The sequence below is a fragment of the Chenopodium quinoa genome, unplaced genomic scaffold, assembly GCF_001683475.1.
Source record: "Chenopodium quinoa cultivar QQ74 unplaced genomic scaffold, ASM168347v1, whole genome shotgun sequence".
In the NCBI taxonomy this organism is placed as follows: Eukaryota; Viridiplantae; Streptophyta; class Magnoliopsida; order Caryophyllales; family Amaranthaceae; genus Chenopodium; species Chenopodium quinoa.
The window spans coordinates 5648718-5665573 of record NW_018744626.1 but is presented as its reverse complement, the minus strand read 5'-3'; the positions used below and the strand labels follow the sequence as shown (position 1 = coordinate 5665573).

The 16856-nt window shown below is 35.5% G+C and overlaps 1 protein-coding gene across 1 annotated transcript; it reads left to right on the top strand.

Moving 5' to 3' along the window:
- Window positions 1-13478: 13478 nt before the first annotated feature.
- Window positions 13479-15891, top strand: LOC110700676 (40S ribosomal protein S19-1). Its single transcript, XM_021878254.1, has 4 exons — window positions 13479-13704; window positions 14350-14440; window positions 15020-15203; window positions 15518-15891. Exons 1-4 carry the CDS (start codon window positions 13621-13623, stop codon window positions 15588-15590), a joined length of 432 nt encoding a protein of 143 aa, XP_021733946.1. The 5' UTR covers window positions 13479-13620; the 3' UTR covers window positions 15591-15891.
- The last annotated feature ends 965 nt before the right edge of the window (window positions 15892-16856 follow it).

The window sequence follows — 16856 nt, the reverse complement described above, 5'->3', positions numbered from 1 at the left end:
ATCACCTTGCTCAGCCAGGCGGTCCAGATACCGCATGAGACTGATGCAGTCATTGGTGTGATGACCAACATCTTCATGATAATCACAGAATTTTTCTTGGTTCCGATTGTTGGCAGAACCCTTCATGGGGACCGGCTTCTCAATTGAGATCCGTCCCTTGATTTCCTTTAGGATAAATTGGCTATCCTTGTTAAACACATACTTTGGGGAGTATGGTTTGAATTCTTTTTTCTTTTTCTGGGCCGGCTGTTTAGAGGAATCAGCCGCCCAGACCTCTTTTCTCTTCTCATCTTTGTTTGACGACTGTTTCTGTCGTCCTTCTCTTTTGTCGGATTTTTTCCCGTCTGACTGTTTTACCGTACTACAAAGATCAGTCGCCTGTATATAGGCTTCCGCTTCAATCAAGGCCTCTTGAAGAGCCGCCACCCTCTTTCGGACCAAATCAAATTTGAAGGTCGACCCGCCTTTGAGACCTCTGAAAAAGTCAGTATATGCTACTTCATCCGGTAACCCTTGAATCTGTATTCTCATCAGGTTAAACCGCCTGATGTAAGAACGAAGCCCCTCCTTCTCGCTCTGCTGAATTGTTCCTAAATCAAGGGTCGTCTTCTTCGCAGGGATGTTCATGGCGAAGTTGGAGGTGAATAAGTAAGCAAGCGTCTTGAAGTTATTTACACAACCAGTCGGCAGGTTGCCGAACCATTGTTGTGCGATTCCTTTGAGAGTCGCTGGGAAACACTTGCACCAAGTGGGATCATCCAACCCTTGAAGGTACATCAGGTTGGTGAATGCCATCAGATGGTCTTCTGGGTTAGTAGTGCCGTCATAGGCGCCTACTAATACATTTTTCACTTTGGCCGGCTGAGCGGCTTCAGTAATTTCCTTGGAGAAGGCCGACAGCTGTTCACCAAGTCTAAGCAACCGTAGCTGTCAGTCCATAGGTTGGACATTTTTTGCTGCATGTCCACCAAACGGAGGTGGCTGTAAAAAATACTGTTGTTGCGGTACAAACGGTAAGTTTGGTACCGCCTGGTCGCTATGAAAGCCGGACTGACGGGAGGTGCCGCCTGACTGACTCTCATGATACGACTGAGTATGCCTCATCGAGGTATTTCGCAGACTGTCTTGGAAGTTTGAAGTAGAGGCCGACTCTGACAATCGGTCACTCTTCTTCTGCTCTAGCAGTAGCCGAGCGTCTGTGTATGTTTTCCTCGACCCGTCCGCCTGAATATGACGAATAGGTTTCCTATTTCCTGGAGTAGGAAAACGGTATTTTGTGAAATCAAGGGCAGGTGGCTCCCGCTTCCTAGATTTAGGATGAGGAGTCGCCTCTCGCCCTTGAACTGGCTTCCTCTTCTGTGAAGTGGAGGGTTTCTTAGCCGACTGCTCCTTGTCTAGAGCAGGCGGCTTCTTGTTGATCAACTCTTGAATTTCTCCCTTGAAGTCCCTCATGAAGGTCATGAGTTCACTCCTTGTGATGGGAGCAGACCCATCAGTCGGTTGTTGCCGAACAGGCGGTGCGCCTGCTGGCTCGCTTCCTGTATGAAGATGTTCCCGTTCCCTCCTTTCGATATGACGGGTACGTCGGGCCCTTAGGGTCCCGTCTGAAGCTGTGTGAGCTTCAACTTCAAATTCATTCTCAATATCGTGGTCCGACTGAACTAGAGGGTCGTCCAGGTGACGTCTCTCTTCAGGAGTCGGTACAAACGTGGATGCCATCTCAGAAGTACTCTCCCCACAGACGGCGCCAAATGTTTCGGGGTTTTCTGATGTCCTGCGGGAGAGTTACAATTCCGAGACTGGAACCGGACGCCTGTACCTGCAAAACAACGGAGACTCCTTGTGGTGGGAGCTCCGCCTCCAACGATCAAGTTAGTACTTGTTTGAGGAGTAATAAATGCGGAAAGTAAAGGTGGGAGATCTGGTTCCTCTAGGGGATGAGTGATCAATGTGTTTAGACTTCTCTAGGTGAGAGTCATCAATTGCTGAATTTTTAGCGTGTAATCCCCCTCTTAATGAGGATTAAGGGAGGTATTTATAACCTTGGGAAACGTGCCAATCCTAGGTTTAGGTTAACCTAGGGCTGATTGGGCTTCCCTCGGAAGTTGGGCTTGGGTGGCCGGTTTCTCCATTAGGCATGGAGTATGCCACGTGTCATGACATAATAGGTCCAAGGTGGACGAATAAGCGTGTGCCACGTGGCAAGCCCTGACAGTTCCAACTGGGGGACACTTGGCAGGACCTGATTGGCCCACGTGGCGCATTCCGATTGGTGGGAGCAAAAACCCCTAATCACGTACAATAACTGTTTTTTTTTTTTGGTGAAAGAGAGGAGCAAGCCAAAACAGAATAACCGAAAGAAAAGAACAAGAAAACAGAAAGTAAGAAAGCAAAATAAAAAAACTCGACACAAGCAGCTTAGGGACGATCTCTCGGCACAAGCCTCGCACGAGCCACTCCACTTATATCCTCCAATAAAACGGCCTAAAAATTCCTCAGAGACCGCCTCCAACAATTGATGCACGTTAATTTTAAAGACTCAACTTGTTAGAGAATTAGTAGGAATCGTAGAGGATAGAGGATTAGAGAATTAGTAGGAAATAGGAAACATAATTTCTTAGTCAACTTGGTTTTTTTTTTTTAGAGGCTGCTTGAATACTTCGTACAAAGTATATAGGATTATAGGTAAAAGTGAATAACATAAATCGTAAAGTATAAGTTTTTTTAACTTTTATTTAGGAACAAAATAACAAGAAGTTTGAATGAAATAGAAATTTTATTATTACTAAAAAAAAAAATTTATTAAGGGTTAATAAGATGGAGTTTGAATGGGAATTGATAGGATTTGAAGGGAATCGGAAGGACACTTCGATCACAAAATACTCACTTTATTTTTTTACAAGAGAAAAATTAAATCTATACAAACAAAATATTAGAAGACATATTTTCTTGCTAAAATTGAACAAGATGAAGCCTCTACTATTGTTCAATATCCCTTGAGAGTTGAGATCCTATTGTATCACTTCTCAGTCCTCTCAGATATCCACTAGCATTCAGTCATCTACACAGAAAAAAAGAAATACATCAAATCTTGCCTATATTATTATATTTTATGCTACAAGTGTTTATATAAGTCAATCCTCCAATGTGTTCGCTTGACACCTTTCACATTATTCATATTGAATTGTAAAATATAGCTTTAAACTCTCACAAGGAGAGACATTATATCAAACCCAATATATGGGTAGATTTAATTCAAAAATTGAGTTAATCAATCTCTCAACAAGAATAGAAATGGTGCTGAGTACTCGCCTGCATATAATAAGGGTTTTTACCCATGAAATTAAATAATATTTATATAGCCTCCGTTAATTTTTAGTTGAAATAAAGGAATATTTTGTATCTCACAAATAATACTCCTTTGTTACAACTAAAAATTACGAGGTACTCCATATAATTTTAGTAACAGAAAAAACAAACTTAAATAGCTAGCATTGCTCAATAGCTAGCAATCTCAAACCCCATCATAGTTTGTTCCTTTTATCAATTTCACCAATATCCACTCCACTTGTTGGAGTAGTTCATATAAATCAATCTTCCAAATTGTTCCCTTTGGTTTGCCTTGAGGTTTGGTTCTCAAAAACTTGTATTTATACTTGATGCCGATTGGTTTACCCTCTCGATCATATATCAAAACATTGTAGTTGAATTGCCAATACCCTACTCCTTCCACCCCTTGTTGAATCTTTTCTTTGAATTCGTTTGGATTTTGTGAAACGAAAAAATACCACTCATTCCCATCATTAGGAAACCTTAAAACTGCAATAAAATTGAAAAACAGTTTAACAATTAAATCCTAATCAACATAAACAACACATTATTAAATTCGTATTAATATGCACTTTTAAAATATAAAATAAAAAACTTACTTAGATCTTTAGGATGAATATTATAGAAATCCGAAGGACTGATTTCGTGAATTTCACTAGGTGGAACCGGCTTCAACGTTGCTTTCTTCTCAAGGTATTCATAAATAATTTCGACATCGGTAGGCTTGAACTTGAAACCAATAGGAATGTCTGTAGTATAGCTGCATTGTTGCTCTTCATCCGCTTGATTTTCTGAACTTGAGTGTCCCTCGTCATTTTTTGAACTTGGGAACATCATATATACAAATAATATTATGCTTAACATATTTATAGTATATAAATTAGGGTTTTTAAGATTAGGAAACACAACAAAAATGGTTGGATTGAACCAGGTCAGGAATTAGTTTAAAGTTTTTTGGGCTTTAACAGCTTGACTAAATCAACTGGTGTAAGCGGAAATCTCGAAATTTGGTAATTGAATTTGTTTTTTTTTTTTTTGTTGCAATTATCCAAGGAAATTCTGTTATGCATGCATATATATGAAATTACAATAGAGTTTTATTGTTTTATGTTTTCTGGAAATTCCAATTTTATTTAAATTCATAGTGTTTTTATTTTTACAGACTGTAGTAATTACTTGGAAAGGTTTATTAAAATAAAACATGTTTTTATCATATTGTACTGAATGAGTATAAGATAAATTAATCCTCCCTTTCACTAATTATTCAGAATAGCAATCAATTATCTACTTCTTCAATTTTATTTTATTTTATTTTTTGACAAATTCTGGTATTATAAGTTTTATCTACGGCTAGCCGCACTGTACGACTAGTCACAATTTATTAATGGCTAGCACTGACTTACACAGACATCGTCTTCGTCGGATGTCCTCGAAGCTCCAACCTAGATCTCCTCGTTTTCGTCGTCGCCGTGTTCATTGTCTTCTCTCTAACCATCAGTGGCTCGTTGGTGGTGGTTTTTGGTAGTTTCGTGGGTTGGTAGTGGTGGTTTGGTGGTTTTGGGTTCTAGACCTAGGTTCATGGGTCGGTTTGGTGGTGGTTTTGTTTCTGGATAGACGTGCTTCGGTGGGATGTGGTGGTTTCGTGGGTGGGTAGTGGTAATTTTGTGGGTTGGTAGTGGTGGTTTGGTGGTTACTAGGTCGAACAGGGGTTTCATGGTGGTTTTGTCGATGGGTAGTAATGGTTTCGTGGATGGGTAGTGGTGGTTTGGTGGTTCTTTCGTTGGTGGCTGGTGGTGTGGTGTTTGGTGGCTACTTTAGCGATGGAATTGGTGGTTAGGTCTGGGGTTACTAGGTTTAGGTTGGGTGGTACGTAGTTTTCTATTGGTGGTGGGTCAAGGGTTACCAGATCGGGGGTTAATTAAGTGGAGTTACTTAAGGGGATACTAGATCAGTTACATGATGAGGGGTTACGGGGTTACTTGATAGGTTACCCTTAATAAAGGGGTTACTTTAGTGGGGTTACTAATGGCCTAATGGGGCACCTTGCTGCAGCAGAAACGCGCTGGATGAATTAAACCTCCCTTTCACTAATTTTATTATTCAAAATAGCAAACAATTATCTATTTCTTCAATTTTGCGTTTTGTTTTTATTTTCTTATACAAATTTTCAACCCTCCATTACTAGTTACTCGTAATTAATTCTCCATTTCAACTACTCAGCTCAATTGGATAAACCCTAATTTTAAATCTTATATTAAAAAGATAAATTAAGTCTCCATTTCAATAATTAGATAGTCGTAGAAGCGACTAGCAAGTCCGTATATTCAACTATGATAAAGAAAATTGTGAATAATAGATTAAAGTTTCTCCTTAAAAAAAAAACATATACGGATCATACAGTTAAAGATTTTTTTTTCGTAGAAGATAATATTAACAGTATCACTTGATATTGTAATTGTATTTATCAATACAACCATATTCATCTTCACACTTTTGAGGATTTTGGAGAAAACTAATTATGGTGTCAAATCAACGCAAAATAGAAGTTTGAGCTTTAAAATCATAAATTAGAAGAATTGCTAATTGAAAAAAACCATCTTAATAAAGATTGCAACTTTAATTTAATTCTCATACACACAAACAAATAACAAAGAGTAAAAATAAAATAATAATAATCATACCAGAATTCTCCAATTGATTTCACCATCGATCACAGTAATTCAATGTGTGATTAAATTGCAATACAATTATTTATTCAATGTAATAAAACTATACCCCCTTCGCTCCCCTTAATACAAAGTCGCTTTCTAATATTTATTACTCACATAATAAACGAAAAAGAGACTTTATATTAAGAGACGGAGGGAGTACTCCGTACTATATATAGAATCAGACATACCCAAATTTGGTATGTATAATAAAGAATATTTAATACAGACAAAAAAATAAAGGAAAGTTAATACCTTGCCAATAATGAGAATCCAATTATAGGAAAGATGGATACCTTGAAAAAGAAATAATAGGTAAAGAGCATAAAGTCCGTTGATAACGATTAACTTGATTTATGGGCCGGCATGATTGTTAAAGAGATAAAATTAGCTTAAATAGATCTATTTCTTGAATTTTGAGAACGTTGAGCGCTGAGTATATCCGACTTTTAGCAAATTGTATAGCGAATTTTTTTTTAATAAATGGAATATAATGTATAATAAAATATTGTACATATGTTATAATATTTCCCATAACTAATATGAATAAAAATTACCCTGATATAAATAAAGTTACTCTAGAGTAGGTTATTGTAATGATTGTGTCTAACATAATTTTATTATGATGGTTAAGATCCAGGAATATGTTTTATATTCCACTTTGAAGGAGGGGCGGATGAGATTCGAACCTGTCACGCTGGATCCGATACCATGTTAATGGACCAACTCAACCAAAAGTTTAAGCTGATGGTTGGGGTCCAGGAATATGTTTTATACTCTATGATGAACATCTGAAATTAGATTTTGAATATGGATCAAAAATTTCGTTTAAAATTGTATAGAACTTTCCAAAATCTTTATACTTTTATATAAGAGGTATGTACTTATAATGGTGTACCTTTTAGGACTTGTGTAATATTGGAGAACATTTCATTATGAAACGTCAAAAACACTCTAGAGAAGGATTTTCTACGTGGTAAGGATATCTATAAATAAGGAGTCTTTTAGTAAAAAAAAAAAAAAAAAAAAAAAAAAAAAACATACTTATTGAAAATTTTAATGGATCTTTTGATTAGATTATAACGCATTACAATAATTTATACAATGTAAAAAAAAACTATATAGTATATATATAATCAGACATACTTTTGGTAAATTTGGTATGTATAATGTGAACATTTGATTCAGACAAAAATAAAAAGGAAAGATAATAACTTGCCTGTAATTATGAGGACGATTTTCCAAGGTTTGCAAATAATTGTGGGAAAATTTCCTGTCAAATGGTCTTGGGTTTAATTAAAGATGGAAACGAAATTTCTAATTAGCTTGATTTATGGTAAGTTTGAAGGTGGTTTGGTGATAGGCATGATTGTTAAAAGAGATTAAATTAAATTGCGGAGTAGTTTTTATGATAGTTAAAAGGATGGTTTGGTAATTAAGCATGATATTCCTTCAAAAAAAAGGAAAATTTGGATTTTGGTACCTCGAAAATGGGGGTAATTGAATTTTAGTACCCATCTAAAATTTTATTTTAAATTGGTACCTCAAAAATGACTAAACTATAGATATCAGTACCTCCGTTAGCATTCTGTCAACTTTGCCGTTAGTGGGTCTCATTATCTAATTATTTAATAATTTAATTTATTAAAAAAAAAACATTTAATAAAAAAAACTTAAAAAATAAAAAAAAAATAAAAAAAAATCAGAAAAACCCCTAATACCACCAGCCACCCACCTTCCCCGCGCCGACGCCACCCCCCCACCCCCCACCAGCCCTGCCTCCCCACGACGACGCCACCCGTGGTGTTGGTTGGTGGTTTGTGAGTTTCAGGGTTGTGGGCGGTGGATCTAAGTTCGTGGGTTGTGCGTTTCGGGGTTGTGGGTGGTGGGTTTCGTGGTTGTGGGTCTGGATTCGTGGGAATTGGGTTTCGAGGTGGGTGGTGGTGGGTTGTAGTGGGTTCGACGGTTGTGGGTCTGGATTCGTGGTGGCGGGTTTTGGGGTTGTTGGATGGGTTCTTAGGTTATGGGTTTTGGGGTGGGTGGTGGTGGGTTGTAGTTCGTGGGTTGTCGGTTTCGGGGTGGAGGTTGGTGGGTTGTGGGTCTGGGTTTTTGGTGGTGGGTTTCGGGGTGGGTGGGTGGTGGTACGTGGGTTTCGGGGTTGTGGGTTTGGGTTCGCAGGTGGTAGTGGTGCTGGGCTCGTTGGTGGTGCACTGGGTGGTGGTGTGTTGGGTGGTGTCGTCGCGGGGAGGCAGGGCTGGTGGGGGGGTGGCGTCGGCGCGGGGAAGGTGGGTGGCTGGTGGTATTAGGGGTTTTTCTGATTTTTTTTTTATTATTATTATTTTTTAAGTTTTTTTTTTATTAAATGTTTTTTTTAATAAATTAAATTATTAAATAATTAGATAATGGGACCCACTAACGGCAAAGTTGACAGAATGCTAACGGAGGTACTGAAATCTATAGTTTAGTCATTTTTTAGGTACCAATTTAAAATAAAATTTTAGATGGGTACTAAAATTCAATTACCCCCATTTTCGAGGTACCAAAATCCAAATTTTCCAAAAAAAAATACTTGTATAAAATAAAGATTTATCTATACTATATATTAAAAGGCGTTAAAAATATATATATATATATATTTCATGTCACTACTCATGTGGCGTCAAGTCATAATAAATAAAGGATGACACATGTCAGTAACATGTTACTCCCTCTGTCCCTAATTGTTTGCTCCACTTTTCTTTTTAAGGTGTCCCCAAAAGATTGCCCCATACTACTTTTGGCATATTTTCCCACTTGCACTCTCTCTATCTCTCTCCTCATTGATATTTGTGTCAACCCATGTGCACCATTTTTTGTCCAAAACCTTAATAAAGTAGATTTATATTTTGGGGCAAACGATTGGGGACAGAGGGAGTTTTAATAATACTCCGTATTATGGATAGATAGATTGTGTAGCTCATGTCACGATTTAAACCCCACACCTTTTACAGTGTTAAATTGTTAATGTGGTCGTATAAATGGTAGGTAACAATCGAGGCCAAGGGAGATGCCCAGGTATCAGACAATCTCTTACCCTTATAAAACTTTATTTTGCACAAAGGTAATTTCTTTAATGACCACGTACCACATTGGCAATAACATAATGATGGGTCGTTTGAGGGCCCAAATGAAATCCAAATAGGCCCAAACTTTAAGGTTCATTGATTTACGAGCAATGATTATCATGGTGAAGTGGGATTTTGGATCAGATACGAGGTCCAAATGTCTAAATTGCGCTAAGGTTTGAGAAATGTCGGAATGAAGCTTCTAGACCTTCCTAGGGTAATCTTGTACATACTCTAAGTACGTGTAAGAATTGTAAAGAACTCTCAGGAATCTTGTATATAAAAATTGTATACTTACAATGGTGTAGAACCTTTTAGGACTAAGTGCGTCTAAAACCCTCCATTTGGGGAGGTTAAAAACACTCTAGAGTAGAATGTTTTAGGTTGTAAAGAGGACTATAAATAGAGTCTCTCCCTGATTTTTGCATCATCCAAGCCATTGTAAGCTATATCAAGCATTAATAAAACATCCTTTCATAAACCTTTCTCTTACCTACTTCCTTATATGTGGCTATGTGCCATTAAACTTTCCTCACTTAACTTAAATTAGTAGCATTATTATGTGACGAAGACTCTTAAGCATGTGACATCATGCTATGGCTCCTTTACTTACGATTTAATAATAATAATAATTAGGTATAAGTTTGCGTTAAAAAAAAAAAAAAAAACGAAATCATGTTATATCCACACAATACTATCAAAAAAAATTTAGGTTACAAAAAATAATTTTAGTTCAACAAAAATAAGGTGAAAAAAAAGAGTTAAAGTATCACTCCACCTAATTTAAAATTTCTTTTTTAATTTATAAACGATTTTGTTGCAAAAATTGTACTATATGTAGTTTTTGTTTTTTTTTGGGAAATAATATACATTTTATTATATTTATATTGCATTATAAACAAAATGTAACAATAAATTTTAATTTTTTAAAATGTTGATTACATGATATTGATGTGCTTTATAATACTCATCCTAAAGATGTTGGTAAGTTTTTTTAAAAAAAAAATTATTTTACTCCGTTTATTTTTAGTTGCAATTATGGATGTTAGTGGGTCAATTAAGTAGGAGAGGGTGGGGATTGGTGCTAATTTGGGGATGAAAATGAATTTTGGACCCGCTATGGAGATGGGAATGAGATGAGGCTGTTAAGCGGGAATGGGGACTGGAAAGCCAACATCCACCCTGCCCGTTAACATCCCTAATTGTAGCATTTAAAAACTTGCGGAATTTTATATATTTTGTAAAGATGAGAGGGAGGAAGTGAAAGAAAAAAAATAAACTTATATTAGAATTATGATATTGATTGAAAATCTATACAAATATTATCAATTATTAACATTCAAAATATGTATTATATTGAACAATTTTGGTGATATCATTATATTTTTTTTAAGCATACCATTGTATGATGGAACCAATAATATATATATGCAAAAACTAATAAACTTGTTAATAGAAACTTGAAATGTCTATTTTGATGTCGATATAGTTATAATGGTGGTCAAAATAATCTCCCGGAACTAAGGTGCATATTTGAGTCTTATGTACATTCATGTGCATGTGTAGATAATTAGATACTAGGTAATCAATTTAGCTAATGGTCACGAGTATGACACTACAACTTTGTGGTTTGAGTAAAGGAAGGAAAAGGTGAGATAAGTATTTGGTATGATATTAGTAAAGGAAGGAAAAACTAATTTTAATCTTGATATATTTAATTCTTTTCTTCCTCTCAAATTCCTCTAGTTTTGAGAGGAAAGGAAAGGGAAGATTTTGTGAAGGAGGCTTTCCTTCCATTTTCCTTCATTTCCTAGCAAATCTCATTTTATTTTTGGAAACAAACAATGGAACCTACTACATCCGTTTTATATTTTTTACAACTTTTGCCAAAAATAAATGTTGCACATTATTTGCAACTAATGTATTACTTTTTTAGGTTATTCTCGATCTCTCTTCTCATTACATACATTCCTAATTTTATCTTTCTATCTTACACTCACGAACAAATTTTGCTTAAGAGCCCGTGCACCCTTTAAAGTTGCAAAAAAAAAAAAGTGAAACAAAGGTAATATATTTCTCTTTACCTTTCTTTTCTTTTCCTCTCAATTCGTCCCAACTAAAAAGGCCTACAAGTAGAGGTGATCATTGGGTGGGCTAGGCCGTGTTCGGGCCGAGCCAAGGTTTTAAAAATATGCCCATTTAACGGTTGGGTCGGGCCAAACTTTGGGCCGAAAAAATGTGTGCCTAAACCCGCCCAAATAGACGGGCCAAGCGGGTTTTTTCGGCCAATTTAGGGCCGAGCAACAAAAAAAAAAACTAAAATTGCAAAAAATTGATTTCTCAAGCCTACCCAAATTTTTTTAAAAAAATGGAGTCGGGCCGGAAATAGTTGTCCAAAGCCCGCCCAAAATCGAACCAGGTCAGGCCGGGCCAATGAGCCGAACTCAACTTGATCACCTCTACCTACAAGTCAAATAATATTAACAATTGGATGTTAGTACAGTGGTGGTAAGAAAAGCTGCTTGTTCGATCCCCCGCAATAACAATTGAAAGGGGCCTGAAATCTGAATTAGTCTAAGGTGCACCCTTGTGCACCTTAGATAGGTATAACAATGTAGCTCAAAAGCCCAATTACACACAGCTCAATTAAAAAAAAGCCCTAAAACTAAAAACCACGGAAACAACAATACACCCACTCATACCCAATACACCCACCCTCACCCAATAAATGTAACATCACCTCCAAACTCAAAACTTTTTTTCTTCTATATGATTTTCTCTCTCCTCTTATTCACTTTCTCTCTCATCTATTTCATTTCCTCACTAAAAAACTGTAAAAACATTAATGGACATTAGAGAAGAAATGCAAAATCAAAAGGATCCTTCCTAAAAAAAGTCAATTTTATGTAAATTTCACTTAATTTTGTTTGAATTTATATGATTATCACTTAATTTTGTTTGAATATCTATTCGATACTCTCTATTGTTCGAAATTTTTATTGGAATTGTCAAAAAAAATTAGTGAAATCAAACGGATACCTTATGTTCATATTGCGAAATGCATATGTTCATATTTTAAATTCTTATGTTCATGTTTTGAATCCTTTTGTAAACTTTCTGAAATGCTTATATTCACTTTCTTAATTCATATGTTCATATTTTTTATGTATATGTTCACCTTCTAAAATGCTTAATTATGTTCATACGCATTCAAAAATGAACCAATGCATATGTTCATATTTCAAATGCATATGTTCATATTTTGAATGCATATGTTCATATTTTTAGTACTTATGATGCATATGTTTCATAATCATATTATTTTTTATTTCTTCAATTTTCTTTGTTCACAATTAAATGCATTATATTCATTTATATTCATAATAATCTTTTATATGTTCATAATGTATATATTCATAGTAAATATTTGTTGTTCATAAATATTCTCATTAAGTCTGTTTATGCATATGATCTCTTTCTTAAATGCATATGTTCATATTTTTTTTACGCATATGTTCACCTTTTAAATGGTTATATTCACTTTAAGGAAACCAATGCTTACGTTTATATTTTGAATTGTTATGTTTACTTTATGAAATGCATATGTTCTTATGTTTTATGCCTATGTTCACCTTCTGAAAAGCTAATGTTCACATTTAAGGGAACCTATGCATATGTTCATATTTTGCATGATTATGTTCATTGATATAAAAAAAAATGTTAGAAAATCGGATGAAATTCATACACAGATGAAATTAAAAAAATTCAATCCATATGAATTAAAAAAATCAGATAAACAACCAATTCCATATTGTAAGGAACAAATTCAATCGTTAAATCGAAAAAACGAGAAAAATAGAAGAAAAAAATAGAGGATAAAGGAATTAAAGAAGGAAGGAGAAAAAACCGAGTATAATGTGTGAATTCAAAGATTCATATAAACCTTAATCAATCGAAATTAAAGCACAAAATCGAAATTCACACAAAAATTCATACTTAATAACTACTTTCATGTTGTAAGAAACAAATTTAATCAAAAAAGTGTAAAAAAGGGGAAAAATTAAAAAACAGAGGATAGATAAAATAAAAAACAAAGGAGAAAAATAGAGGAGAAGAAAGCTAATGTTCATATTTGTGCTATTGTTACACTTATTTCAAGGTGCACGAGTGTGCACCTAAGAATATGCGTTGAAATCTAACCATCTAAAACTGAACAACTAGTTTATCGAGTTCACACAAATAATTTATGGAGCCAACCCATGTAGAGTGGACCATAAAAAAGACCCGAATAAATGAAGCGAATACCGGTAAGACCATATAAACAAGTCTTATAACCACAACCAAAACCCTAAAATCATCTCCTTTGCCAACAAAACTCGCTCCTTCATTTCGTCTGCAGCAGCCGCTCGTTTTCCTGGGTGAGGAGAGAGAGAGAGTAAGAGAGAGAGTGAAGAAGAAGAAGAACAACAACATCAACAATGGAGGCTGGGAAAACTGTGAAGGATGTTTCTCCTCATGATTTCGTCAAAGCTTATGCTGCTCATCTTAAGCGCTCTGGAAAGGTTTCCCTCTTTCTCTTTCCTTCGTCTTTATTGATTTCGGATTGTTTGATTTGATTCTGTTTTATGATTTTAGATTCATGTTTTGTTCGTCATTATTTATGATTAATTGATTTAGATTTAACATGTTTGGTTTTTTTTTGAAAATTAATTGAAGATTTGAGCTTGATTTTTGCCCCTGTTTGTGTTTGATTTTAGGGTTTATAGATTTTTAGGGTTTAAAGGTATATGATTAAGGGCCGTTATTGTGGTTTTAGGGTAGAGTATATATGAAAGAACAAATTTGACAGATAAAAAATTTGGTAAAGATTTCTTTTTTAAGGTTTTAGTTGCTGTTGGTTCGATTAATTTTGTTTAATCCGAGCTACATTTTGATTGGAAACGAGTATTGTTCTGTAAATGAAAAGTTGAGTAATTTAAATGTATAGATTATGTCCAAAAATTTAATGAATTATACCTTAAAATTGAATAAATAATACCCAAAATTAAATAAATTAAGGTAGAGATATGTCAATCGAGGCGAGGGTTGTGGTTATTTGTTGCTGCATTTATCTAGTTCTAATACGAGAGTATTGCTTATGAGTCGGAATTAATTTGAATAAGCTAGGTTTTGATATGGTGCTTATGTTTCTGATTTGTGCTGTGTAGATGGAGTTGCCTCACTGGACTGACATTGTCAAGACTGGAAAGCTCAAGGAACTCGCACCGTATGACCCTGACTGGTATTACATTAGAGCTGGTAAGCGCATTTGTCGATCATTGTTTCATATCTTTTTCCTTCGAACTCCAATCTGTGTATGAAATCAAGTATTCCTGCTATATTCTTGTTAGAAACTAGTAAACATGTGAATATCTTCATTTGAATAGCAAGAGGAGCCGCATTCTACTTTGTTGTCAGACTTCTGCAGGTGTTCATATTCTTAGTAGTATTAACCTAAAGAGATGTTCATAATTTCAAGAGAATAACCTTGCTAGGTGCATTTCGAGGGCAGGTGTTGTGAAGTAGGATGTTGCTTGATACTTGGTTTCTTGATTGACAACTTTAGATACTTTGTGAATAAAAAAATTGGCTTTCAAACTGTTATTGCTTTGTCATTCTCGTTGGTCATTCAGTTACTTTTTATACTGAATGGTAGTTCTATGATTATGTGCATGGTGTTTTCATAGCAGGATAGTGTTATAAATGCTATACATGTGCGATGTGCCTGCTAAATTTTCACATCTTTTAAAAACTGTGAACACATTGCTTGGACTGTGTAATTGTGTTTATAATGCTTATATTAGTACTTGTAGTTAATAAATTCGACTTTTTTGGTAGCCTCAATGGCAAGGAAAATTTACTTGAGGGGTGGACTTGGAGTTGGTGGCTTTAGGAGGATTTATGGAGGAAGCAAGAGAAATGGTAGCCGCCCTCCCCATTTCTGCAAGAGCAGTGGATCTGTTGCCCGTCACATTTTGCAGCAATTGGAGCAAGTGAACATTGTTGAAATTGACCCCAAAGGGTAAGTTATCTTTGCTTATAGCTATTTTGTAACAGTTGGTAGCTATGAGCACCATGGCGCATTCTGGCATAATTAGTTACAAATTGAGGAACAATATCAGTTTTTTCGAGTTGAAATCCTGAACTGGAGTTATTATTCTTAATCATGTGACATTACCAGTAGAAGTAACGCATTTATAGCTTGTTGCTGATGTTAATTCTGTTTTGACATTTACAATAAGGATGTTAAGGAGTAGTGTATGTTGCTCGCAAGTAGTAATTCGCTAAAAAGCTAGTGGATAGTGTACTGATATATATGTTGTGTGTATCTTGCAGAGGAAGGAAAATCACATCAAGTGGCCAGCGTGATCTTGATCAAGTGGCTGGCAGAATTGGTGTCGAGGTGTAGGAAAGCTGTTCTGCGATCCGACAAATGCATCAATCATTTCGGAATCTTTTTATTACTTTCCAGTCAAATGGAAATTAGGTGTAGAGGGACGTAAATCAGATTTCTACCTTTGCCTATGTTTATTAGTTTTGTGATGCTGTGCTAGTTGTCTGAGTCAATTTTGCTATGAAGGTCGAAAGACACAGGGTTATTTTTTAGAAATATATCAACTTAAATTTTGGCTTTGTGTCTTGTGTTCATGCTACTTTTGTGACAACCATCTTCATTACTAACAATGACATGTTTGCATATCTATTCCGTATTACTTTGCTCGTCTTAGTGATAGTTACAGCAGGTGAGCAGTAGGTGATTTGTTCATGCTACTTCTGTGACACCATCTTCACTACTAACTATGACGTGTTTGCAAACCTATTCTGTACCTGATAATACGAGTGAGTATCAAATTCTCCCAGCCTTGATACTCATCTTGAATTTGAGTTGGATGAACATAGAATCAATGTGTACCAATTTCTTGCATGCTGTTTGAGTGTTAATCATTTGATTTTACATGCAAGGAAAAAAAATAGTTGTTAGATTTGAATATGAAAACATCAGATACTTGTTCTCTCCGTGCAAGTCTCATGTGTTACAATTAGGGATTTAAGCAAGGAGTGAATTGGTTCTCACTTGATGTTGGTGTTGCGTAGGAAACTCGGGGCTTCAAGATTGGTATCTGATGCAACGACAACCTTATAGTCGCAATAATTTGTGGGATCTTAGAACAATTAATTAATACAAGCTTTCTTGTTGTTGTCATGAATATTAGACGCTTGAATGCAAAGGAACTAGGTTGTGCTTGAGTTTTTTTTTTTTTTAATGAATTTGGCTAATTTCTGCCTTGCGGAAACGGTTAAGCGTAGTTTGTTCTTGCGTTGGTTTTGCCATTGATGAAATTACATTTCTTTTGGTTCTTTTGATGAGAGGATTTGAGATAAATGAGGTAGAGGGAAGAGACTTGATGTGAGGGGAAAAGTCGCGGTGATAAATTTGAGCGCGTACTCGGCCTGTTTTGTTCACTATAGTAAAATAAGATGAATAAAACAAAAAAAAGAGTAAAACTCGATAATGGATCAAAGTTCATTTGATATGTTTAAAACTTGATCTTAGACTAAACTTGTTTATAACCCAATGCATTAAGGCATGTCGATTGAAATCAAATATGATTTGATTGGACACAACCAGATTAAAAAAAAAAAATGATTCTATCCCTTCGTTTTCATACTTGAC